This window comes from Petromyzon marinus, chromosome 35, assembly GCF_048934315.1.
Source record: "Petromyzon marinus isolate PM22_M1 ecotype Great Lakes invasive population chromosome 35, UKy_Petmar_22M1.pri1.0, whole genome shotgun sequence".
Lineage (NCBI taxonomy): Eukaryota > Metazoa > Chordata > Hyperoartia > Petromyzontiformes > Petromyzontidae > Petromyzon > Petromyzon marinus.
The window spans coordinates 3,947,807-3,975,000 of record NC_133701.1 but is presented as its reverse complement, the minus strand read 5'-3'; the positions used below and the strand labels follow the sequence as shown (position 1 = coordinate 3,975,000).

At 53.2% G+C, this 27,194-nt stretch overlaps 1 protein-coding gene across 4 annotated transcripts in view; it reads right to left on the bottom strand.

Annotated features, from left to right (window-relative positions):
• LOC116948873 (KN motif and ankyrin repeat domain-containing protein 1) overlaps positions 1-27,194 on the bottom strand; it is a 78,648-nt gene that overhangs the window by 13,451 nt on the left and 38,003 nt on the right. The window contains exons 1-5 of one of the 4 annotated variants that reach the window (XM_076071852.1): positions 4,083-4,135; positions 3,681-3,775; positions 718-3,027; positions 357-553; positions 296-320 (exon numbers count right to left, since the gene is read on the bottom strand). In XM_076071852.1, coding sequence (XP_075927967.1) covers positions 296-320; positions 357-553; positions 718-3,027; positions 3,681-3,759 — 2,611 coding nt within the window. In that variant the 5' untranslated portion in view covers positions 3,760-3,775; positions 4,083-4,135. Of the gene's footprint in view, positions 1-295; positions 554-717; positions 3,028-3,680; positions 3,776-4,082; positions 4,299-27,194 lie in introns of those variants that run through there. The other 3 variants (XM_076071850.1, XM_076071851.1, XM_076071853.1) reach the window with 3 other exon arrangements.

Here is a 27,194-nt window from a genome sequence, read left to right as displayed (position 1 = left end):
GTAAAATAAAAAATAGTTTACGGTTCCACACTGTTTGTGGTCTTAGTTTACTCGGCAGTGATGTTTGCCGTCGCAAGGAATCAAACTCAGAAAAGGGAGGTTAGTCCACCAATCAATACACCACGGCTCCATGGCAGTTCACAATACACAACAGTGATGTGGCAACACATTAGTAGTAGTAGTAGAGACAAACCAAGAAAGTAACCACACGTGGGCACAGAGGGCACAGAGGGCCCAGAGGGCCCACATGGGCTACGCAGAGGTCAGCGGGGGGATGCGAGCGGGCGGCCCATACCCGGGGCGACGGGCCGCGTCGGGGCCTGCGTCGGGGCCTGCGTCGCGGGCGGAGTCGCGGCCGGCCGCTGCAGCGAGGAGAGCGCGGTGACGGTCGTGAGCAGGCGCGAGCTGAGCGAGCCCAGCTCGGTGGCCGGCTCGGCGAAGGCGTCCGCCAGCTCGGCGTAGTTGTCGGCGAGCAGCGCCTGCTGCTCGTGCAGGAGGCGCTGCACGTGCTCGATGTAGCGAGACAGCTCCGCGCCCCCCGCGACCTCCGACCCTGCGCGCGCGCGCCCCCGCGGAATCACACGCCGCGCCTTCAGCCGCAAACAGAAATCGTCTCCGTCCCCGATTCGAGACCCGGCCTGATAAACAAAACAAAAAAAAGGGAAAGCTTTCGGGAGTGGCGAATGTCATTTTGAGTCGCAGTCCGCGTGAACCTACCTTCGTTTCCCTCCGCCTCGTTCTCCAGCTCCTCCGTGTCGCAGGAAACGCTCCTCACCTCTGCGCCGACCAAAAAGTTCTCGGAGAAATCGACGGAGCCGACGGCGGCCTCCCTGCAGCTGGGCCGGATCGCGGCACCGACGCCGGCCGTGTTCACGCCCACCGAGCGGCGCGTGTCCTCGTAGCGCTCACAATTCCCCACAGACACCGTCCTGACCTCCACGGCCACCGTGCCATTCTGGGCGTCGCGGCAGGAGACGGCGGCGGAGGTGGACGCCTCCGCCAGGCACGGCGCGGTGGTGCCCACGCATCGGTCGCTCCTCTCCGGGTGGTCGTTGCCCGCTCCCCGGCTCTCCGTGCTCGGGGAGGCCATCGTCACGGCGTCCGCCTTGCCGACGGCGTCCGTCATCGTCCCGCGCGACGCACGCTCCCCCGGCGGCACCGCAAGCACGTCCACCGAGCACTCCCCGCAGGCAACGCTCCTCCGCTCAATCCTCAACGCTCGCTCGCTCTCCGCCGCAGCCTCTGCCGCTGCCGCTGCCGCTGCGCTGGGCTCGGCTCCATCGCCGCCGCCTTCAACGTGTTCCGTTTGGCACGACACAGATTGGCGCGACGGAGCGGCCTCCGCCCTCGCCGGCTCTGTCCGCGGTCCGGCGGCCTCGCCCGCGGTCTGGGCCGCGAGGACTCGGACGTTTCGCTCGGCCACGCTCTTCCCGGGACCGCCCGACAGCTCGAGCTTGATTCGCGTCATGTCCAGCTCGTGCGTCGTCTCCCGCAGCTGCTTCTCCAGAACGAGGACCTTCTCCCGAAGCCCGCGGACCGCCTCCTGTTGGGACTCGAGCTCCCAAGCGGACGGGGCGGCCCCTCCGGGCAGCTGCCCCTCGGTAACCCCGACCCCTACGCTTCGCACCAACACCTTCGAGCGAGCGCCCCAAGCTGAATGTGGCGACGTCAGCAGCTGCGGACTCCCGTTGGCTCGCGACGACCTGGCGGACGCCTCGCCGCACGCCTCGTCGCCGTCGCAGCGAGGGTCGGGGAACTCGCCCTCGCTCGAATAATCCGCCTGAAGTTCCCGCGTCGGCTCCGCCACTCCCCGAGCGTCCGCGGCAAACTGCGCCGCGTTGTACTGCGTCGAGGTCACGAAGTTCACGGTGCACTCTTGTCTCCTCTCCGCCAGATTCTCAAGCGTCTCGTAGCGGCCGCGCGACGCCCCGCCGGGCTCCCCGCGGTCGCCCGCCCGCTCGCCGGCTCCCCGGAGCAGCCGCCCCCTCTCCGCGCGGAGCCGCTCGATCTCGTCGCGCAGGCTCGGAATGACCTTCACCTGGTCCTCGAGCACCCGCATCCTTCGCAGCGCCAGCACCATCTGCTCACGGATCGTCTGCAGGTGCGCCTGGTTGAGGCCGCTCAGCGACGGCGTGGACGTGCCGGAGGGGCTGAGCGACGCGCTGCCGTCGCCGTGAGCCGAGAGGCCGTTCGCCAGCGAGGACGCCTCGCTACGCGACCTCACCTCGGTCGCCGACGACTCGGAGCTCACCGAGCCCGTGGAGCGGTCCGTGTACAGCTGCTCCGGCTGAGGCTCCTCCTGCTCGTGTTTGGTGAAGTCAGAGGGCTCAGGCCGGGAGTCCGATCCTCCCGAAACCTTCGCGGCTTGTTGATGGTCCTCATGCTGCCGCTGCCGAGCAGGTGCAGCGACGGTCGTCGTCACGTGGCTGCAAAACGTGACCGTCTGCTCCTCCTGGCTCCGAATGATCCTCTGCTCGCGCTCCAGCCTCAGCTTCGTCTCTATGAGCGTCTTCTCCACGCGGAGGTCCCGCCCGGACAATGATCGTGGGGACAGCGCGGGGGGGTCCGGCATCCCGGTCGTCGTCGCCGTCGCCGTCGCCGCCGTCGTCGTCGTCGCCGTCGCCGTCTCGGCGGCCCGAGCCGGAACGGGAGAGGCAAGCCGCGGGCATCCCGGAGAGCTCTCGGGAGCGCGGTCGCCCGCCTCGGCCCGCTTCGGCAGGCTCCCCGCTCGCAGCGACAGCCGGCTCTCCTCGCTCGTCGAGGAGGAGAGCGACTCGGAGGAGGTCCACGCCTCGCCCGGCGTGCCCCAGCTCCTGAGCGACGCGCTGCTGGCGTTCCTCAGCGCCTTGGCGCCCTTTTTCTGGATGGAGATCTTCCTGATGGTGTTGCCCTTCTCGATGTCGTCGACGTACTTGAGGAAATCGAGGTCCAGCTGGAACCCGTAGGGGGTCTCCACGAAGTAACTGCCGCTCTGCTCCTCTGCCTCTTCCTCCTCGTTCTCGTTGGTGGGAACGGTCGCCCCGCCCTCTAAAACATCACCACCGCCAACGACATTGTCATCGTCATCAGCATCGTCACTGTCACCATCATCGTCGCAACCGTTATCATCATTGCCATCTCAATCACTTTCATCGTCGTCGTCATCACCGTTGCCATCGTAACAGATCAGAATCAGAATCTTCGTTTCGACTGGAGCAGGAATCCAATGAGCTACGAAGCTCTTTTGTTCACTGACGTCCAAGTAGGAGCGGTTGGCGAGTTACAGCAGCGAACAATACAGTGCAAAGTAGAGAAAATGGTTGTAAAGACTGATTTATCAAGTTTGGGCAAGGCAGCAGCAACAACAACAGTCCCAGACCACACCACGACAACACCACACGGCAGCAGTCCCTCAATAGAATGGCACATTAACATAGAACTCTCGACACACGGTGGAGGACCCTCTTGAATCAGGGTCCGAATACAACAGCCGGTATTACGACCGGTATAATGATCATTATTATCATCACCAGTGACCATATTACCCGGAATGTTCCCAAAGCTCATTGGATCTCGGAGCCTCAGCAAGGGCTGGAGCGACATTTGTAGTAATGCACTCTGCTCCCACGTCTGTGCAAACCGTCTAATTGCGAACCCAGACCGACCAGCGTAGTAGTAAAGTAAGGTCAAACAATCCCCACCAACTAGCACTGCATGAGGAGGCCCACCATTCCAGCAGTGGATTAACGAAAGGGCTGTACGCTTTCTCCACCCCACCATCGTGCGGCTTTTACACCTTCACTCAGACATGCATGCACACACACACGTACAACGTGTACTTTTACTGATAAAACGATCAACGGAGCAACTAGTGAGCAACCGCCCACGTTGACTCGTTTCCCCAGAACAAAAATCTCCCGAAGCGCTTGAACGGATATCAGGACTTAACATGGGACTGTAAAATGTTGCCGTTCCTCCATACGACATCAAGAAACATCCTGACGGCGACGTGCTGTACAGCTCCGCAGTTTCACCCTCCCTGCCCAATGCCAGGCAGGGCCCTCTTGCGTTGTGTCGTGCGGCAACGCCGCTCCCGTGCTCACCCGGGAGGTCGTGGTTCATCGGCGGGGCCTGAGCCATCGCGGGCGGCGCAGGGCCGGGGGGGTGGGGGGATAGGGGGGGGGGGGCAGGGGGGGATGAGGGGGGGGGGGTGAGTGGGAGTCGCGGTCGCCCTGGGCCGGAGCCTTCGCGTTCGTCCACGGCGGAGGAGCGTCGCCGTGTCAGTCACCTCGTCGCTCGCTCACAGCCGAACGGGAGACCTGGGGGCGGGGACGTGAGACACGGCGAATTATGCGAAGCCGGTCTTAAGTTTGTTGTCCTTCCCCCGCACAGCTCCAATTAGCACGGTTGGCTACGTACGGTGCGAAAGAAGTTCAACACATACATATAGCCAGAGCTGGAACGTTAAATATATACGGCATTAAATATGTTTAACACGCAGGTTTTCGCGACCGATATCACTGCACTTGATCTCATCAGATCTCAGCAGCTAAGCAGGATTGCGCATGGGAGAGCATGGGAACACAACATCACGAGAATGGATAATGCCCGGCGGAGGAGTCTGTAGATGGAATGGCAGTCACCTGTTCAAGAAGACAACTGCCACTTCTATGGGTGGTTAAACGCCTCGTGCGCACACACAACAATATACAAACAAAATATACACACGCACACCAACAGCGGAGATGTTTACCACATTCGTTAATAGATCAGCAGAAGCTTGTTCAGTTACGTTCGTGTGAATAATATCGTGGAGATGTCACGAGTGGCAGTCAGTTTCAATCCCAGCCGTAGACAACACGAGGGCCCACTGTCCACCTTCGTTGAAAATATCATCGGCATCAAATGCGAGTTAAAAAAAAAATATATATATATACAAATTTGCCGAGGTGCGCCACTCAAAAAGGGTCGCACCGCAACGCACGCGTTTACCTGTGGTGGAGACACACCTGCAAAACACGCAGGTGCCATGGGACGGCCGGCGAACTAAAACTGCCCCGGGGGTTGAGTGACGCGACCCCCCCAGCGTGGCACGCATCACGCGCCCCGTACAGATTGGCAGGGATTATTATTATTCGCATCCGCGAGCGAGAGGAGGAGGAGGGGGGGGGGGGGTGCAAGCCCTGCACGCAGCCCTAACACAACACGCTTCCCTTTTGTGGTGAAGCTTCAGAGTAAACGCAACTGTAGCGCAGGTAACAAACAGCGACGCTCCGTTGAGCAGCCTGACACGACGCCCTTCACTTTCTCCGTTGTCCACGCGTCGTCACCGGCGCACGGCCAAACACCGCGGACGATCTCGAAACGCGAGGGGGGCATAGCGCGGCGGACATTTCTACGCAGCAGGGCGCGTGGGAAAGTTGGTGTATGGATTGTAAAAGGTCACTTAAAGCAATCTTATATTATTACGTCACGCTTTTTTTTTATTACTACCCAAGAGAGAGCCTCACTCAAGACTTTTTCAAGAGGGTCCCCACCAAGTTTCGGCAGCAGGGGAGCGATGTTGCTGCGCGTAATCCCAATTGAGGCAATGCGCCGTGGAGATTTTAGACTTTGTGAAAGTCTGGCCAACATTGTATGCTGTGGGAGAGAGTCCGATAACCAATGCATAAACACCAGGGGGAGTACATACACGCTCCACGCAGAAAGGTGCTCGAGTCGTGCATTGAACCCAGGCGCTTGTTGCTGCGAGGCTCGAGCACAACCACTGTGCCACCGCCACCCTGCCTGCCGCCCCAAGGCAGCTCCGCGACATCTTGCGTCCACGGCTCATTTTACAGGACGGGAAGATGCGCCGCTTCACGAGCGTTTTCGGACGGGCACTTTGTCTCACAGCTTGACGCCAATAGGGCGACGGAGCTGAAGGGGCTATGAGGTGCCCGGGAGATACCACCTCCTCACGTGCATAGTGGGTATCCTCCAGGTACCCTCCAGGTAACCCCCCCCCCCCAGGGTCTTAAGACTCGGCGAGGCTTTCCCACGAAAATAATTGCCATCATTACTGCCAAACAATCGGGCGTTCATATTTTGTTTGCATTTTTACGAATCATAAATTCTCGCCGCCGCTGTCAGTGCTGAGACAAACCCTGAACTGTGTCAAGCCCACAAATGCCGACGGCGTGCAGCGACAAGTCGGCAGGAATGCTCCCCCGGTGCCAGCGGGAGGCCGGCCCGCAAACAGCGGCGCTGGTGAAGGCAGCTCGCAAAGCGCAAGCGACAGGGCACCCAAGTCACCAAAGCGCAGCGAGCTCGCCGGTAACACGGTCCACGCTTGCAGAAGAGGCTTTTGGCTGACCATCAAACAACGACTGTGGTCACTGCAACGCCGCGCGCTTGCAGATGCGCTCCGGCGGCCGTCTGGAACAATCTTCCTTCCAATTGACAAACTCATTTCTTGACGACTGTTTTTTATGTTTAGTTTGTTGTCAATTCCCCCGCACCTCCGATTAGCACGGTTGGCTGCGTACGATACGAACACACATAGCCCTCCTTAATTCCACAGAGATGGACACACCATAAATTCGAGTGAGTTATAATAATGGACTGCAATATGCACACCATGGGGCCCCAATAAATAAGTATTTTTAATATATTTCTAAATGAATAGATACATATACGGGGATAGTCACCCATTCATAGATAGTTATCAGCAACAGATAAATTCTTAACAAGTCAAAAAGGTCCGCTTTAACTCGATTTTTGAGTAAAATTGGGAAAAGAAGCAAAAAGAGGGGACGATTCCTCATCGGCCCTGCTATGAAGAAGGGCTGTTGCCCGAAATGTCGCCGAACTATATATTCATTATCCTAGTCTTAGGGGCAGTGTTATTGACCAATGTGTCGAGTTACAGTACATCTGAGCAATGGGAGAAAAGAAGAAAGAGTTGCTTCAGAGCACAAAGAGAGAGAGAGGAGGTTTGTGCAGGGGAGCTTAACGCACGGCAGTAAACCAATTTGCTGCATGCCAGACCACAATAACGTGGTACAAATGGGTCTCGGCTCCACCTGGCCCCAGCCTACAAGGCAGGCCAAAGCGGCATTCGAGCGGGCTCAATTGAACCTGACATTTCGGCCCCCTCGCCGCATCCAATTCGGGATCTGTGTTCGATGCATCACGTTACAGTTTATATTTCATTTTATGTTCCACTAATTATAACGACCGTGCCATTTCGTTTCACCGTTAAAGCACTGTGGAATCTCGCGACTTTCTCAGAAGGTCACGGGGGGTTGGGGGGGGGGGGCATTGGGATGTCTGGCCAATTCCAAATGGCGGGGGACCCAGAGAAGCCGGGCAACAGGCCACTCACAGGAGGGGGTGACGCTCCACAGTGCCATACGCTGGCCACAACGCAACCCCACGCTCGCAACAGCCGGCAAGTCATCATGGCCACCCATCCGATCTCTAACCAGGCTCAAAACCCCGCTCAGCTTCCAAGATATGTTGAGACTGGTATCTCCCGGGCACCTCATAGCCCTTCAGCTCCGTCGCCCTATTGGCGTCAAGCTGTGAAGACTAAGTACCCCTGATCCACATTGACACGAGGAAGACTTTTAAATCACAAGAGCACTTGCCCAGTTAGAAGTAAAGTATGTCTACACAGCAGACATCGCAATTATGGGTCACAATTCAAATGAAAAAAACATTATTTGCGGTGATTTTATTAGCCTGTGGTAGCCGCAGGGGTTACATCACCCCATTACACACTAAATATTAAAATCAATAAACATTGCTTATTACGTGCATAATTCGATCCGTGTATCGCGAGCATGACAATTGATGTTAGACAATTCATGTACGCATCAATACACCCCGCCCGCTAGAGCAATACAAGAGAAGGAAAGGTGACAGTTTTGTCCCTACTAGAATTTAGGCCGTTGCCCCCCCCCCCCCCCAATGTGTGCAGATACTACCGAGTCTATTGTATGTAGGGCGTGTAGGTAGATATGCCTACAAAATACATTTCTTTTTTGGGGGGGAGGAGGGGGGGGGGTTTGACAACTCTTTACCCACACAACTTTTTGATCCAGGCCTTCTGAAAGGCTCTCATAATTCAGTTGCCGGAAAAACGGAAAAAAAACGCAACGCCGGGCGTTTATAATAGAAAAGATTGTGAAAAGTCATCCAAAAAAAATTCCCCCATAGAATATGTCCCCTCCCCCCGCTCCCCCCCAGCCGGAAGACTAAATAAAGATTTACGGGGTTATGGCTTCATTCCACCACGAAGATTCTCATTCGAACAGCGATTAGCGGTGCGTAATTACAGCGGATGGCGGTGGGGTGCGCACACCACAGCCGCGCGCGGAAACCTCACCGCTGCCTTGGGGTGGAACGAGATAAACGAGCCTCCAAGCCACCGCGTGCGTTCTGGAACCGGAGATTAATTGGGGCGGGCGCTGCGGTGACGCTCGCGGTGACACTCGCGGTGACACTCACGGTGACGCTCACGGTGACACTCACAGTGACACTCGCGGTGACACTCGCGGTGACACTCGCGGTGACACTCGCGGTGACACTCGTGGTGACACTCGTGGTGACACTGCGGTGACACTCACGGTGACACTCGTGGTGACGCTCACGGTGACACTCGTGGTGACACTCGCGGTGACACTCGCGGTGACACTACGGTGACACTCGTGGTGACACTCGCGGTGACACTCGCGGTGACACTCGCGGTGACACTGCGGTGACACTCGTGGTGACACTGCGGTGACACTCGTGGTGACACTCGCGGTGACACTCGTGGTGACACTCGTGGTGACACTCGTGGTGACACTGCGGTGACACTCGTGGTGACACTCGTGGTGACACTCGTGGTGACACTCGCGGTGACACTCGTGGTGACACTCGTGGTGACACTCGTGGTGACACTACGGTGACACTCGTGGTGACACTCACGGTGACACTCGTGGTGACACTGCGGTGACACTCGTGGTGACACTGCGGTGACACTCGTGGTGACACTCGTGGTGACACTCGTGGTGACACTCGTGGTGACACTGCGGTGACACTCGTGGTGACACTCGTGGTGACACTCGTGGTGACACTCGTGGTGACACTGCGGTGACGCTCGTGGTGACACTCGCGGTGACACTCGTGGTGACACTCGTGGTGACACTCGTGGTGACACTCGTGGTGACACTACGGTGACACTCGTGGTGACACTCGCGGTGACACTCGTGGTGACACTCGTGGTGACACTGCGGTGACACTCGTGGTGACACTCGTGGTGACACTCGTGGTGACACTACGGTGACACTCGTGGTGACACTCGTGGTGACACTCGTGGTGACACTCGTGGTGACACTCGTGGTGACACTCGCGGTGACACTCGCGCTTCACAGCAAGAAGGCCTGGGTTCGATTCCCGACTTGGCCCACCTTCCTGTGTGCAGTTTGTATGTTCGTCCCCCCCCCCCCCATTCTGCGCGGATTTCCTCTGGGTTCTTCGGTTTCCCCTGACAGCTATAAAGCAAAACATTAGAAGATGTAACTGGCATTGGCCAAAACATCCCAAACGCTGATAAATCAATAGCAAGGAACTCAACTGGGATTACACATAGCAGCATCCCCCCCTACTGAAATAAGAGTCCAGGAATCTCTTACATCGGCTGACATTAAATAGACATGAAAGACCCATAGGCCTACAGAGACCTATGCAATTATGTACATTTGCATAGACAGTCACTGCCTTAACAAAGATACCCCTAGGATTACATAGAGACCCAGAGACTTATATAGATTTACAGACTCATATACTTGCATAGAGACCCAATGAGAGAGATATATGACCTTTATTTTTGACCAATATGAGCCAATTGAGACCTGGAACCTCTGATTAAATAGAGACCCGTGCTTATACAAAAACTGCTGGCCCATTGGAGTTTTGATTTAAGCCGAGCCAAGTGAAATGGCTCAACGCGGGGGGGGGGGGAAGGGGGTGGGGGAGAAATGGGCAGTTGCCTGGTGACTCCGTTTCAACCCTGGGCACAGGGGCCAGGCCCCGTCACCGGGTCCAAACCGGGTTGAGGCTGCGCTGCCGGGCACCCGGGGCTCATTCTCTGTGAGATCGACCTATGAACTCTCTCCCCAGCTATCCTACCGCTCTACCCTTCCACCTCCATCCAAATAAATCACCAGGCCCTTCCCTCTCCTCCCCTGCCTGCTGCTTGCCGCTTCAATATCTGAACACTCTCAACATTACTCAGCGAGGATTATACAAAGCAGCACTCATTGGCCGCTGCTGTCAGACTCGTGCCCCCGGTCACTGTTGCAATTGAGCATTACCCTGGTCCCTTGTATCCTCACCTGGTTAATATAAAAAATACATTTGAGCACGACAGAATATTCAGCATTAGCTTGGTTTGAGATGGCTTTTGCACAGTGTGCCGCTCCACTGCTCAATCTGCCCTCCGTGGCTTTCAGTTTTTTTTAATTTATTTTGCTACTTTTATATTCACCATGCACTGATGATGTTGATATGGTTGTGTAGTGCAACACCTCGGATTGCATTCGACAATCTGAGGAGGAAGAGAGGTACAACAAGGGACGCTGAACTATAGATCGAAAAACTCTGTAAAATAAATGAAAATTATTTTTTTTAAAACACAAATGAAAATGCTGGAGCAAGAAAGCAGCCAAATAGGTCTCATAGGTCTCAAAAATTACATCTCATGATGGAGATAGAATTTATTTTTTCTATATGCTTTTAAATTAAAATCACTATCTGACGCTGTTCGCGAAAAAGATCACAGCTTCAATCAGCTGGCCGACGATGTGTGAAGCGCGATGGGAAGAGTTTCCACCGCAGGACTAACTCACCAGGAAAGTGCGGCGTTGGATACAATCGCCACGTAGGTCTTCGCGGTCGTGCCGCGCGGCCTTCCCCGATGTGCGTTTGCGGATTGCGCCGCGCGTTGCTCGGCACGGCGCGTGGTGCGAAACGTCGGACACCGTGCCGAACAATACGCGGCACAATCCGGACACACGCGGGAGAGCCGTGCGTTGTATTTATTGCGCAACTGTATAAGCAAACGCGCTGCGGGCGCACGGGCGATCGTCAGCGCCGTGTGGTTTTGTCCAAAGCCACCGAGGCCCTCTGCACTAGAGAAAATAAAACCTCAAAAGGAGAGTTCATTGCCACTTCACGCTTGATTGGATTATAAAACCACGACTCCACGGAGATGCACCCCACTGCCCTCTCTCTCCACGGGCTCCCGCCACTCTCACCCCCACCCCCCGCCTCTGTCGCATCGCTGCCTACGTACGGTGTGAACGAAGCTCAGCGAACGTACGTATATACGTATATACGTACGTTCATCCGTCGTTCGGCAGAACCTAACCCTCGTCGCAAAATTAAACGTCGCGCCAGTTCGTATTCGCGGGGTTCACAAACGAGCGGCGGGGCAGGGTACAGGGGGCGGCAGCACCTTTGCCCAGCTAAATAGTTGCTCGGAGGCAGATCGAGAAACTTCCCAAAAGGGAGGGTGGCCAGGGTTGGGGATGAGCAGCAGTCCTGAACGTTCAAACTTTTTTCTAAACAGGGCCCTAAGTTCAACCAACAAAAAAAAACATTCAATGTATTTCCTCTGGTGAAAAAAACAATCAATAAAAAAAACAATATTTGGGGGGTCCATACTCTTTGGTTCTTTCGGTAAAGTCACGTAGGTATAAAATCCCTGCAGTCATGAAAACTTCAAATCTAGAATATTTGGGGGTCTCAAGAGGTAGGCGATCACCCCCATCGTACACCCATCGTACCCCCACTCCAACCCGCCACTGTTAGTGCCCCATTTGGTGCCGGGGAGGGGGTTTCTTTTCTCCCCGGCACAGCCTTTTGCCGGGAGAACCGACGACAACGAAGACGACGATGATGCACTCCTCAGGGGAGGACAGAGCTTCAAAGGCCAATCGCCCCGGCTCCCCGAGGGGGGGGGGTGACCTCTTCACCCCGGCTCTTGTGCAGCCCCACCTGCCGTGGGGGGGGGGGGGGCAATGCTAAGCGCCCCCCCCCCCCCACTACTGTGACGCCTGCTGCTGTATATTTAGAGTTTGCGTGTCTCTCTATACCCGTGGTCGCGTGGATTTTTGCTCCAGGCTCTCCGGTTTTTCCCTCCGCATTTAGAATCGACGTGCATTTAGAATATTTGGCCCCTGCTATGAATTTCCACGTGATGATGAAAAGCCACTTCTCGTTGGGCTCTCATTTGTGTGGCAAGGTCACTTCTGAAAAAGAGCTACAGAGCTCAGTGGGCCTTACCTGGTAAAATAAAAAATAAAAACTGTTTCATAGTTGAAATCGAATATGGGGGGTCAGGGGCAGCCTAATGCAAGGTTTGAACACGAGGAGTCAGCTGCTTCAATCATGATGAACAAAATAATAATAATAATAATAGGTTTTACCCTTTCAGGCAATAAATAACGAGGTGTTAAGATGGTCAAACACCAAAGAGATACCTTTTGCAAGGCGTCAAGTCTGAATTAACCACACGTACTTGTGGCAAAAACATGCAAACAAACATTTTTGATACTGGCAAAAAGGTCCCAAAGATATAACTGCTTCAGTCAATGGACAGTTGTGGGGTTTTTTTTACAAAGCGATAAAAGTACGACGAGCTTTGATGCTGCGGTGATTTTTTTTGACGTTGCGCTCGATGGCTCATCGATATGCTTGCGGGCGGTCGCACCGCACGCTGTTCACGATGACATTGGGGACATCGTGCCAAACAACCTGGAAACACACACAACGGAGAGAGCCCTACTACTCGACAGCCTTGGCAGCACGGTCTTGCTACCGCGACTCTTGTCCGGTTCACCGAAAGGGAATGACGAAAATGATGATGACGATGAATGGCGTTAAAATCCCCCCGCTTTCTTCGCCTTTTTTCAAACACGCACTATTGCTCACTTCTTTCTGGCGTTTAGCTCAAAAGTCAATTGCTTTGTGACTCACAGGTGGTCAAGTAGGCAGTGGTCACCGCGGTTGTCGCCTATAAACGTTTATATTTCACTCTCCGGGGGTCAGTCCACACCCTCGCAACAACAACAACAAAAACCCCACACAAACCTGCAAACCCCATCCGTAGACTCAGCCATCGCCACCATTCCTTCTCGCCGCTCGTACCTGCTCGCTTAAGTTTCTTCTCCAACCCGAGCGCTCCCCTTTCGGTCCCTCGGTCACCATTCCAAGCGTGAACCCTCTACCACGCGCGCGAGTCTTTGGGACGTTCTCAGTTTTTTTTGTGTTCCATTTCGTTATCAACGATGACATATCCGAGGCTGGAATGTGGGCAATAAACAACGTACAGTGACAGCGTACGGAGAGGACAACGTCGTGTCGCCGTTGAATTTGTCCGAGTCCAGAACGCCTAAGGGCAGAATTTTATTTATTTTAGATCATGTTTTGACGATTAAGCGGCCTCTGTTGATTCATTTGTAAGTACTTGGAGGTTGCCGTGTGCTGTCGACGTGTTGATGTGGCCCTACAGGCGATGGGGGCCGGGTTTGTGACCCCCCCCCCCCGTGCGTCTCGAGCGATCGATCGCTCTGCTCAACAATGAGGCTGCGGCAACGTGGAACGGGAAGAATCGACCCCTGGGTAAATCACAAGGTCAGGTCGTGACCCCGTGCATACTTAACACGCTAATAAGGCGGTGCCTGTCAATCAGGCCTGCCTGCCAATCAGCAGGTGGGGGGGGGGGGGGGTTGGGGGGGGGCATATTTGGGGTGTTGTAGGGTGGAGGTGGCAGGATGGGAAATGTTAATGGCAAGCCACGGTGATGAATGTTATTTTGGAAGAAAGCGATGATCATGTTGTTATTTTACGTGTTTTTTTTAGCTGGGTGGGAGGACTATGGAGGGAATAAGAGGACAAGGAGAGAAGTGACCCTGTGGGGAGAAGAGAGGGGGGGATCAGGGGGCATTGAGAGGTCACCGAGAAAGCCAGGCCAGAGGCCCTCTGTGCCCGCCCGGCCAGAAAATCTTCAATTAAAGCTGGCAGCTAATTAAATTCCTCACATACCAGACTGCACTGTGTGGAGGGGGCAGGAGGGGAGTTTTCCAAACATGATTTATCCATAACCACTCAAATGCCACTTGATACCTTTTTTTAATTGGACTAATCAGCATGCTATGACACAATAATTGCCCGGAAAAGTCACCTGGCGGCGATGATGACTTGCAGTGATACATGATGCAGAAAATTGACCGTACCAAAAATAATGTTGAAAAAACAAACGTTTGCCATTTTGCGCACTGCTCGCCTTGACCAACCGGCGCCTGACCAGTGTGGCGATGCGTTTGAGTTGTACAACCCGAACACTCACGGCGGAGAGCTATTGAGCGCAACTGGAAGACACCTACGTAGCAGCATGGTGAAGTATGGTCAAATACCCCACGGGATCTGCACATCGTGAGGAAGGCCTCCATCCTGAAGTGGACTGACAAAGGGCGGCACATGCATACCGTCACTCTGCTTGTGAGAACTCCTTCACATCAACACCAAGCAATTGACAGTTGCAGACAGAAACAAAATACGTTTACATAATACAGGTTTTCTTGGGTTAGATCGCGCAAATAAATGTGTCGTGAGACCCGCCACCACCTGACACAGCCAATTAGTAAGGCTTGTCATGTAAACAAAACGTGCCAATTCTTTACCAGTACAGCACACTTGTCACAAGTGCATTCCTGCTCAATTGAATGCTTACGGCCCTATGTCAGTGGTGAAAAATCCACATTCCTATGGCACGGGGTGGGTCTCCTCCCATAGGACAACACCTTCCCACGAAGTGGTGCTCATTTTTACTGATCCCAGCTGCGAGCTGGAATCACCGGGGCCGCATTTGAACGTAATCGGCCAACAGAAAATGATGTCAAACGCTGCTTCAGCAAGGTCTATTAAACGTGCAAGTCTTACTTGGCGACAAACACCGCTCTCTTTCATTCCGACAAAAAGGCCTCCAAGAAATCTAATAATAGGCGATAAGAAAGATTAAGTACAGCTACCACGCTTGGAAATAAAACATTCATAAACAGCTACAGCACCACTCTATGTATATATATAGGATGATCCTTTTATAGACAACCACTAATGTAATGTACGGAAATTGTATAGCAAACACTATGTCAATCGTTCAGCACTCTGCCCTGCACGACGTGGAGCCATCGCTTTCACAGAGTTCAATCGTCTCTCGAGAAGACAGTGGGAGGGGCATCACAAGCCAGTGGGAGTGTCCACTTAGCAGATGAAGACTAAAATAAAAAGGTGATCGTGCATTGGGCGGTGGTGCAGAAGCGCGGACAAAAAACTGAACACATTGGTCAATAACGCTGCCCAATAAAAAATATAAAATAATTGTATTGTGGGTGACTTTATTGTGGAAAGGGCCTTATTTGTATCAGTTTGCAACGACACATTCTTATAGCACAGATACGACTCCTTTGCCGTGGAGAAGGGCCATTGCCAGAAGTATAAAATATTTTATGTTTTCCTTTCAGGGTGGGCGTTATTGACGAATATGCTACGTTTTGTTGTTGTTGTTGTCATAAGCAAGAGATGTGATCCTGCTTGCCCGATAACGAAAAAAAAATTGGGTCTGGCCATTGCCCCAAGGCTGTAAGTTATTTCAGCCGCTTTGCCCGATAAGATATTTCATCCCGACTGATGGCAGAGAGCGGTCCCGACATAGACTTGTTTACGGCGCCACCGTGTAGGCGGTCGGTCGGCTCCGGCGACACCCGAGAACGCTCGGAAGATGCTCGATTACCGGGCGCCGTTCCCTCCGCACGCCTTTTTAAGACACGGAGGTGCGAGGGACGCCTTTGTGGACGATGCAGTTAGCGCGATGACCAGAAATAAATTTCCACGCGTGTGTGCGTGTGTGCGTGGGGAGCGGTAGTGTAGCGGGTTAGCGCTACGCTGCGCTATGAACCTGGCGACACGAGTTCAATTCCCGCTCACGGCCAACACCCAGTGACGATTATCTGAACCGGTCCCGGGCCTCCGCTAGGTCGACTCAACCTCAAATGAGTACCTGCTGCGGTGTGTAAACATTGCCACTAGGGAGACAAAGGCGGTCGGGCGTGGTGCTCGCCACCCACTCCCTCGTGTACCGTTCCGGCCTTCATAGGTGCTCGCTAACAGCACTTGCCCCTACAGTCAGTTAAGGCTATATGGGAGATCTTTATCTTTGTGTGTGTGTGTGCGAATGCTGTTAATCACGCACTTCTCCAGTTATATCCATGCTGGGCACGAGCACATCAATGTGTACCACTGCATAGTGAGTGACTGTTTAAACGAGGTGAGAATCCATTGAGAATTCACGTCTCTCTTGTTCAATGTCCTGGGCAACAAGTGACAACTAATACTAAAATTATACTGAACTATTTTTATTTTGCCAGGTGAGGCCCACTGTGCTATGTAGCTCTTTTTCAGAAGCGACCTGGCCACAAATGATAGCTCAGCAACGTGGCTTATCACGTGGAAATATATAGCAGCCAAATACTCTGAAACGCACGTTTGCTCAAATGTGGAGGGAAAAACCGGAGGACCTGGAGAAAAATCCACACGACCCTCGGAGAGAACATCCAAACTCCAAATATACATGCGTGGAAATGAACCACGCGAAAGAGGAGCGCTCACACGGGCCCGCCCGTGCTCTTCGTATATATTTAGTGCGCAACTTTGGCGACCGTGAGCCTCTCAACAATTAAGTTCTGGCACCACGCCGGTGAGTAATCAACACTCGCAAAACGTGACACCGCCGAGGGGTTATCATAGCCTACGGCGAAGACCGCCTCACTCCATTCCATCGGCACAAACAAACAAAACTCCAGAGTCACTCTTCCGACGCTTGCTTTTTTTTAGTCATTGCCGCCGCTGACCAGTGGCAAGCAGTGTCAGCATTTCAGCGTTCGTCTGATCGACATCAAACCTGCGGAATCTTGAGTCCAAGTTAAACTTCTGCGGATTTCATTCAGCCGTTAAAATTAAATGAAAAAGCGCCAACTAAATGTAACGCCGCGGCCAGGCTTCGTCACCTGTCCATCGCTTGTGGCGAGGATTCCGTTCTCGCCGGCACACAACCGGGGAGAGCTTCCTCGTCGCGCTGCAGAGCGAGGGCGACAGAGCGACCCGCCTGCCCGCCCGCCCGCCTGCCCGCCTGCCCGCCTGCCCGCGCGGCATAGAAGGAGGACACGCGCCTCGGGGGAGGGCGCGGGCGAGGGCGAGGCACCGTCAAGGGACCGTCCCCGAGCATAGGCGTTCCCCGGGGCAGTATCGCCAGCGCGGAGGGTGAATGGCACGCGCGAGACGCGCGAGACGCGCGCGCGTGGGGGAGAGGAGAGGGAGGTTGAGGGTGGCTCAGTGCCCCCCCCCCGCCCAAACAAGGGAGCAAGGTGGGTGATAGTGGGAGTGGGGTGGGGGGGGAGCTTGGGGACGTTTGGCTGAGTCTCCTCCACGGCCTGGGACAATGGCTCCTCAAGACGATGGTGGAAAACGGTGCGTGCGGCCATTCTTTCCGAGAATTGGGTTTTTTTTTTACATTTAATCCTCTCCGCTTGCGAACGTCTCACACGCGCACGCACACACATACATACACGCACGCACGCGCACACACACATACACACACACACGCGCACGCACGCACACACACGCACGCACACACACGCACGCACATACATACAAAGACAAAGATCCCCCATATAGCCTTGACAGACTGTAGGAGCAAGTGCTGTTAGCGAGCACCTATGAAGGCCGGAACGGTACACGAGGGGGTGGGTGGCCAGCACCACGCCCGACCGCCTTTGTCTCCCTAGTGGCAATGTTTACACACCGCACCAGGTACTCATTTGAGGCTGAGTCGACCTAGGGGAGGCCCGGGATCGGTTCAGATAATCGTCACTGGTGTTGGCCGTGAGCGGGAATCGAACCCGGGTCGCCAGGTTCATAGCGCAGCGCGCTAACCGCTACACTATCGCTCCCCACATACATACACGCACACACACACATACACGCACGCACGCACACACACACGCGCACGCACGCACACGCACACACACGCGCACACACCATACACGCGCGCGCACACACACACTAATCTCTGTGATGGGCAAAAAAACCCGAGTCTCTACGTTTAGTCTCCTCCTAAAGTATTTTTTAATTACACCCTGTTTGAAGAACTTCCACCAAAAACAAATCCTCCTCCCCGCCCCCGCACACAGCTCCGGTGTTTAAAAAGAAATACCAACTAAGTACATGACTTCCTGCGATTGGGGGTAAGTTTACTCTGCGTGCTTGGTTTCAGGCGGAGGGGTCAGCGACCCCACGGGAGCGATGCGTTCGATGGGGGGGGGGGGGGGCACACGACGGAGGAAAACGACGCGAGGACAAGCCGAGGTGGCACGAGACGCACGGGACGCACGCACGCACGCACGCCGCGACGAATGCTCAACAGATACAGACATTTATAGCCCCAGGTGGGGCCAATCAATCTGTCAGTCGGTGGCAAAATGCCCACGACGTGTGCTGAAGCCACGGAATGAATGAGCCTTTATAAAACAGGCGAGTGCGGCGAGACGGGGAGTCTCTCTCTCCCTCGAAAACGAGACCCGCGGCGACATATGCAGAAATTTGCAGATCGTTCAGAATCCGAATATTTTTGTATACTGGAGGAATCCGTTGAGCTATGAAGCTCTTTTTTTTCACAAATGTCCAGTAGATTTGTTTGGTCGCTTAAAATGAGTTTGGTCACGTTCTGCATGGGAAGCGTCTCATTGCAACTCACAAGAACAAGCAAAATAATAAAGGTGCAGCCCTGAAATATCATTCTTGTGACACTGCCGGTGGATAGGTCTCTCTATCCACCAGCAGTGCCACGAGAAACCCCCCCAACGAGAAGGCATTTTGGCCTACTCTTCCACGCTGGCCAGACCCGAGCGACCGTCACTGACATGTGACTGTGCCCACGAGAGCAGACAATTTAAAATCTAGACTCTTCATTGCTGCGCTCCGGCCACATTTCACGCGTTACAATCACCCAGAGCCAATCGAGTCATAGACCTACTTGGTTTCAGGCATCACGCGCGTGTGTGATGACACCGGTGGCTGCTGCTGCTGCAGCAGCTAAGGCTCCACTGTATCGAGTAGGGAAAACCTGAGTGAGTTTAAATACCACCACTCACCTTTAAACAAAGATAACAGAAACAGACGATCACTCAGCATCTCACAATGACCTCAAGTGCTTCAGGGACCTCCAGGCATTAAACGGATGCCTAGGCCTGGTGACGAAAAAAAACTCTCTGATTGCAATTGAATACACGCAATCACCCAGGGCCCTGTAAACTCAAAGGACGATCTCCAAAAAAGTGAATTGTCCAAGCCACCTCTTGCCTCGACTGAGAAAAATGACCGTCGATTACGAAAACATCCCGAGTGATGGGGTTAGGTCAAACGTCAAAGAATGCAGCTTGACGAGCGCAGCGGACCCTCATTCCTCCTGTCATCAAAAGCCACTCCAAAGTGCGCGTCTTGCAGCGAAACGATTTCAAAATATTGCGACCCGTTAGCCTATTTCCTAGAAAGACCTGCGTTGAAACCTAATCCGATTACCCTCTCGCTGGGGACACATGGGGGGCCACGATGGGGGGGGGGGGGGACAAGTACCCATCAGCGCAGCCTTCTCTCATCGCAGCGGACTTGTTCGTCTCCACGGCCCAATAAATATCGCCCGCAGTGGGTGAACCGAGAGACAACGTTACGGGGACCTGTACATAGCCGCCAGGTCCACCACGCTTATCTCATCGCCGCGAGACTAGATCCACTCGGGTGCAAGAGCGAGACGGATCGAGGCACTGCGTGGGTCATGCATCCAGCAGCAATAATAATAATTCAAATGTACAATGCGCATTCCATGCTAGGATCCCAATTCGCAACGCATGAAAAGTGGGAAACAAAAACAGAACCAGGGGCAACCGACCAAACTAAGGAGTAAAGGCCACTTTAAAGAGATGGGGTTTCAAAGCAGTGAATAGACCATGATGATGATGAAGATGTGACGGTAAAGTTTGAGCACTCAGCTCATAATCAGCTGGAATCTTCCACCCTCGTCTCTCTACTCCCCCCCCCCCCCTCTTTATTCTGTTCCGGTACGTGCGGCCGTTGCACAAACAATGTCATGTCCGCGGTTTGTGTTGTGACTTTTTTGGCCCAGGTCACCCACGCAAATGAGGCCCTCGGTCTCAAAAAAGGTTTCTCTCTCGCCTGCTGAAGTAAAGATCGAGGGCATATCCCGGTCCACGATCGATTCAGCCCACCATGCACAATAAATATAAGAACATTTATAAGATAAGAATATGTGAAAATATTTATTTAATAATATTCATTGTGTAATCAGTTATTTTTTTGCAATTGTATATTAATGGCAAATTTGGAAAACATACCAATGTTCGCAAATGCGTGTTACCTCCTAACACGTATTTTTTTAATAATAGGGTTTTTCCCCTTTTTTTCTGGCAACAAAACTGAAACCTTTTTACAAGGATTCATGTCTGCATTAACCACAATACCTGTACTAAAAATGCAAACAAAAAACATACTATGATAATATATGCATTGTCCTTGAAACTGATCGGTACACACCAAGGGATGTTTCCGATAAGCCGGAGCCACATACAAAGGTCCCCCGTGTAGCCTGAACAGATTGTAGGGGCAAGTGCTGTTAGCGAGCACCTATGAAGGCCGAATGACGCCAAAAGGCGTCATCTGGTCGAGCACCAATTGGGTCGAGGCTCAAAAGAAAGCCATCCCTTGGTGTGTACCGATCAATTTCAAGGACAATGCATATATTATCATAGTATGTTTTTTTGTTTGCATTTTGACTGCAGGTATTGTGGTTAATGCAGACATGAATCCTCGTAAAAAGGTTTCAGTTTTGTTGCCAGAAAAAAGGGGAAAAACCCTATTATTATATTTTGGTACTGGCAAAGGAGGTCTAATGACGTATTTTTTTCTTACTTTCGTTACGCAACCTCAATTTTCTCCGTTCCGCTTTGGGAGGTATTTTTTTATCACTTATGAATGTATTTAGTTTTTTTTACTTACGCCTCTTTTTGTGCGAGCTCGGTTTGACCGCGTAAACTTCCTGCGAGTCAAATTTTTACCAAAACATGAACTCATACCATGCAAAAAAAACATTCGTGTTCATATTAAAATTAAGCTCTGTCGTGCGGGTCTCTTGGCAGTGGCGCTTTGAAGGGGATGGCTGAGGAGGAGTAATGGTGACTGCTAGACCGAAGCAAACTAAGTAAAAGCTTAGGGCCCCCAAGTGGATTAAGAGGCACCGAATACAGGAGCAAAATATGCGTGAAACCAAATATCACCAAATAACGTAAAACTCTCACTAATCTCTCTCGTCTCTAACTTGCCTGCAGCTCACGGCTCTCATTTGGCCACAGCTCTGTCTCTTGCGCACACACGCCTCTCATTTCACTCACATCCCTGTCCACAGCCTGTACCTCTCTTCTCGCATATCGCTCATGTCAAATCGCTCTCGGGGCTTATACATCGAAAAAGAGGTCGTGGTGGTGGTGGTGGTGGGGGAGCTCCCAGAATAATTTAACTTCAGGCCCCAACAGTGGGACAGCACTGCCACTGGGGAAGGAGAAGCGGAGTGAGGGGGAGGTAGCTGTGAGTGGGGAGCCTTCTTACGTGCCCATCCTACCCAGTCATCCCTGGAATATTCCCCTGTTTTGTACACAAAACAAGGCGTAACTGCGCACAAAGACGTCCTCAATAACAACAAAAAACCCGCACTTAATGAAGGCAGCACCCAGGCCAGCAGCCGCACAGAGAGAGAGAGAGACGAATTTTGTTGGGTCTTTCATTTAAAAGGGGGGGGGGGTTACATAAAGCAAAGCATTAAAAAAACTAAATGATGAACGGAGCAAAGTGCCGACGACACCGAGCATCTTCTTGTTTCTTCTGATCGTAAAAAAAAGAGAGACGAGCGAGAGAAACGAGAGAGAGACGAGAGAAACGAGAGAGAGAGAGACGAGCGAGAGAGAGACGAGAGAGAGAGACGAGAGAGAGACGAGCGAGAGAGAGACGAGCGAGAGAGAGACGAGAGAGAGAGAGACGAGAGAGAGAGACGAGAGAGAGAGACGAGCAAGAGAGAGACGAGCGAGCGAGGGAGCGGCGCATTCACGGTGCTGTCGCAAACCAGCCGCACCCAATTCTGCGCTAGGCGCCATCCCCGTCAGGACAGCGCCACACTGCCGCCACTTTGACTCACACGGGAGATTGTCCCCCCCCCCCCACAGACAGACATACACCGACCCATTGGTAAATTTGCGAAGGATTTTCTTTGGGGGGGGGGGGGGTGCCGAGCCTAACATCGCTAATTACATAAAGCATTACATCACCTTCGTGTCACCTTCCATCAGCACTGATGCGTGTGACTTACAGGGGTGGGGGGCGGGGCAACGCACGCCAAAAAAACCGCGCACGTTTTACATTTGAAAGTGGTGAAACAATGCTAGTGAATACAAATTACGCAAAATGCACCACGCCATGTACCAGACACACAAAGACACCCCCCCCCCCACCCGTGTAACCTTAACAGACTGTTGGGGCAAGTGCTGTTAGCGAGTAGCACCCTATGAAGGCCGGCACGGCACAGGAGGGAGTGGGTGGCCAGTACCACGCCCGGCCGCCTTTGTCTCCCCCAGTGGCGATGTTTACACAGGCTGAGTCGACCTAGGGGTGGCCCTGGACAAGTTCAGATAATCGCCACTGGTGTTGGCCGTGAACGGGAATCGAACTCAGGTGGCCGGGTTCGTAGCGCAGCGCGCTAACCACTCCACTACCGACAGTGGTCTAACATCGACTGCTGGATGAGGGCCCACACCCCCCATGCAGGTCGTGAGGGGCAAAAATGACCATAGCGTACCGTACCGGTAGGTGCAAGTTTGTTAAAGGCAGGTAGAGCAAAGCTACGGAAATGTACAGAAGCATTACAATGAAGGCTTTTACTGCGTTGCCCTCTGACGATTGCATGAATATAAAAAGTTCGTCCTCGGAGTGATCGAGTTGTCTTCACGGCCGATTCCCCCCCCCCCCGTCACCGTTAAAAGTCCAGACGTACCTTTGCCATTCTTGCCTCTACCATTCGTGAGTTAATTTCGAGTAACTCTCTGAACAATGTTTTCTATGCCCTCTGCCTCTACCCACATATTACCTCACCTCTTCGGCTCTTCCCCTGGTTTAATAAACTAGAGACGTTGGGGCTATTTTGTCTTTCGCAGCAAATGTTATGATTTCTGGGTGAAGCAGCGTAACAAGATCTTCGTTTATTAAATAATTTGTACAAATGTACCGTTAATGTTGAGATGCTTGCCCCCGTGAACAGCGTCTTTGAGGTGCTCCTCGTAAGCAGGCGACATTACGTCCATCCCCGCTATAATGATTACCGTCAGTAATACAATGGAGGTTTGCACGTGTTGAATAATCAAATCTCGCTCACTCCGTAACTGCCGTTTGCTTTTCACACACCGCCCCAGAGCGCACATTACGACACGGATGGCTCGCGCTGAATGCGTCAAAGTTGACCATCATCATCAGGTGTCATCACCTGGAGTTCATTAAGTTAATGGTGCCCACCCCAACCCCCAACCCAACCCCCCGGAGACAGAACTGACGTGGAGTTTTGTTGGCACCTCGCTATGATTGCAGCCAGCCGAGCGCGAGGAGCAGCAAGGCAAACATCGCCGCGTTTAACACGAACGTGCTGCCGGGCATGAAACAGCCACCACCACCACCACCGTTCCTTCTGCACCACGCCAGCAGACGACCCAATGAGCAGGGAGGGGATGATAGCCATTGATGAAGACAATCTCAGATGTAGCGTCTCTCTTTTGGCTCGGGTGTCGTGTTCACTCACTCCTCCATACGGTTTGTTTTTTTTGCACAACATTCCCAAAAAGTACTTTTATTCAGTGGCGACTGACCGTAATTCAGTTATTCTAAATTTCAAAAGTGTGCATTCCCCCCCCCCCCCCATTGAAAAAAAGAGCCATGGGGAAAGTCATTGTTGGAGAAAGAAGGGAGATTTTAGAGCACAGCAGGAAACAATGGTGGGTTTGACTTTTTTTGTCAGCGAGGACAAACTTACCATTAACTGGAAGGCGATTGATTTAGCGCAACGCAAACATTGGGAAGAATCAGGCTTTGTCGTCAACATCCCACCAATTCCACCCCCCTCTAACCTCGGCCCCGAACCTCTCACAGCCATTCCCCGGACGGGTGCATCCTGGCGGCATCTGCCGGAGATTATTAAATCCGAAGCGTTTAGCGCAAGCGGAATGTCGCAGCGGCATCAATGGTCTTCGAGGATGCGGCAAAGGGGGAAAGAGACGGGAGAGGGAGAGAGAGAGAAAGAGCTGTCACGGCGTCTCCGGGGCACGTTCGTGAGAAAAGCAGCTGCTAATTAAACATGCGGACGAACGGGCGAGCATGGGAGAGAGCCCCGTCGCCCAGACAGCCTTTGTTAGATGCTCGGGGACTGATCAGCAGCATTGCCAGATCGAGGGTGGAGGGGGGGGCGAGAGAGAAAAACAACTTGGAGGACAGTAGACAAAAAAAAAACAACTAACACATTCCAGATTTTCAAAACAGACTTTAAATAAATTGTATTGAATTAATTATCATTCCAGCCGACATGGCAACGTTAAAAGTGACCCGTTTCTACAATCAGTTTTCTTTTGAATGGGAGGAGGGGGGGGGGTAAAGAAGTTTGCCGAGCAATTAAAATCCCTGCTGTAAACTCCTGACATCTACGTTTCCCGCTCAGCATTAGAACATAAACACTGTGGTCGTCCGATGAGACCGGTTGTAATGACCGGTTGTAATTGCCGGTGACAAGATCGCACTCGAATTGCAAATGTTGTGGCTTTACTCTCCAACACACCGGTGTGCTGAACCAGCGACTAATCGGCACGTTTTGTTTACACGTCGGCTGGTGGCGGGGATTCACGACATTTATTATTTAAGCGATCTAACCCAACAAAAAACCTTCACGATGCAAAACAGAAACTCATTCATCTGCCGGTGAAACCGTGGCTCGTGCAACAACATCGGGACGACGTCGCTGCGCCGAAGATCGGCACGGCCCCAACAAACCGCAGCAAAAACACAACGCGGCACTGCCAGACCCGGCAATGCCCTTTCAGAAAGGGATGTTTGTATGTACGGCGTCTGCTTGGAACAAGAACCTGTAATTTAGTACAAGTGTCATCTTAATGTACTGCCTATTCCCCGCCCCCCCCCCCCCCCACTGCAGTGGCATGCGAATGGTGTGACCACACACATGCCCTGTGCCAAGACCGCAGTGCAAACAGAAGTGCAACTCAGAACCTTTCAAGGCACAAATAACGCGGAGCCAATGCAAACAAGCAACGCCGTCGACACCCCCGACGTCGATGCTGCGGAGGCGAGATGTTGACTCCCTCGCCTGGTATGCAGGAAGTCGTGGGTTCGAACCCGCCCCCGACACCTGCTGTACATTTGGAGTTTGCGTGTTCTCCCCGTAGGTCGAGTGGATTATTCTCCGGGTCCTTCGTTTTTTCCCTCCACATTTAGAAACGTGCGACTAAGAGGTTTTTTTTGGCTGCCATAAATGTCCAACGTGATAAGCCCCTTTGCTGAGTTATCATTTGTGGCCAGGTCCTTCTGAAAAAAAAACTGCATAGCTCAGTGGGGCCTTACCTGGTAAAATAAAAAAAGAGGTAAAATAGAAGCAGAAATTGGCTGCAGCTTTGCAACAAGCTTGCATTTCAGTCTTCGTAGGGTCACTCATTTGGCGGATGACGCGTTCATCGCTCGTGCATCGGAAGACGCTGGCAGTTAGTAAAAAAAAAACATTTCATTAATGCTGACAATTCATCGGACGCTTTTTCAGCCGGCAAAATTACCACCGTAAAATTGGTTTGTGAAATCACTCGAATAAATATTTATTCCAGCACGAGTCGGCCTTGGCCTGGCTCTACGATGAAAAGCCAACGATCACCGCATTAGACATCGTTTTGCTTCGACGCTCAGCGAAGCCGCCCATCGCCCTCCTGCACATTTCACAACGCTTTCCAGCTCACGTTGAAAGCATTAGTGCGTCGGCTCTGTCCATCCGTAAGCGGGGTGGGCACGATAACTCTCGTCACGACAACCCAATACGAAGCGACCCACAACGCAAAGTTGCGCTGCTGTTGGGAACTTGGCCCAAATCAAAACGGGCCAAATGGATCACAGCGTTGCCCGAAATATGGGAGACAAAAACCAGAGCAAAAAAAAAAATAGGGACTAAATGCTGCTCGTCAGCTTCCATACCGTTATCTCAATGCGTCTGAACACCATCAAACATTGGAAAGTGTTACTTAATCCAAGCGTATGCATGATTTGTCCTAGCTTGTGCTGAGGAGACGCCTCCTGTTCCACTTCGTCCCTCGCACTGCCCAACTTGCTCCCGTCGCCATCGTCTTTGCTCGATCACGTAACAAACGTGTTACCCCTGTAACGCTTAGCGAAATACAACTTTAACGCGCGCTTGCCGTACGTTGCTGGCCGCTTCGCATTTTTTTGGGGGGGCGGGAGGGGGGATTGTGGAGGGGGGGGGGCCTTTGGCCCTCTGCTCAGCGGCCGGGGAATAAAAAAAAAGGGAAGGAAATAAAAAGTGCGTGCTGCTTTCCTGGAGGGTGACGGCAGGAGGGTGGGAGGTGCTGGGCTGTGTTGGTTGCATCTCAGGAGTGGACCGACAATTTACACCACCAGCTGCGAGCTCCCCACCCCCATCGTGTGGAGGGGGGAGGTGGCGTGCGGAGCGGCACGACGAGAAGCACGGCACCTCCGCGAAGTGTGCCGGCGCATTCCTGCGCGCACGTGACGACGACAGGTGAACTTGTACAGTGCAAGTCTGGGCAGGTGGCCCCTCCTCCTGCCCCCCACCCTACCGCACGCTCTGACCTCTCCACCGTCTCAAACCCTCCACCGTCCAAAACCCTCCACCGTCCCAAACCCTCCGCCGTCTCAACCCCTCCACCGTCCCAAACCCTCCACCGTCCCAAACCCTCCACCGTCTCAACCCCTCCACCGTCCCAAACCCTCCACCGTCTCAA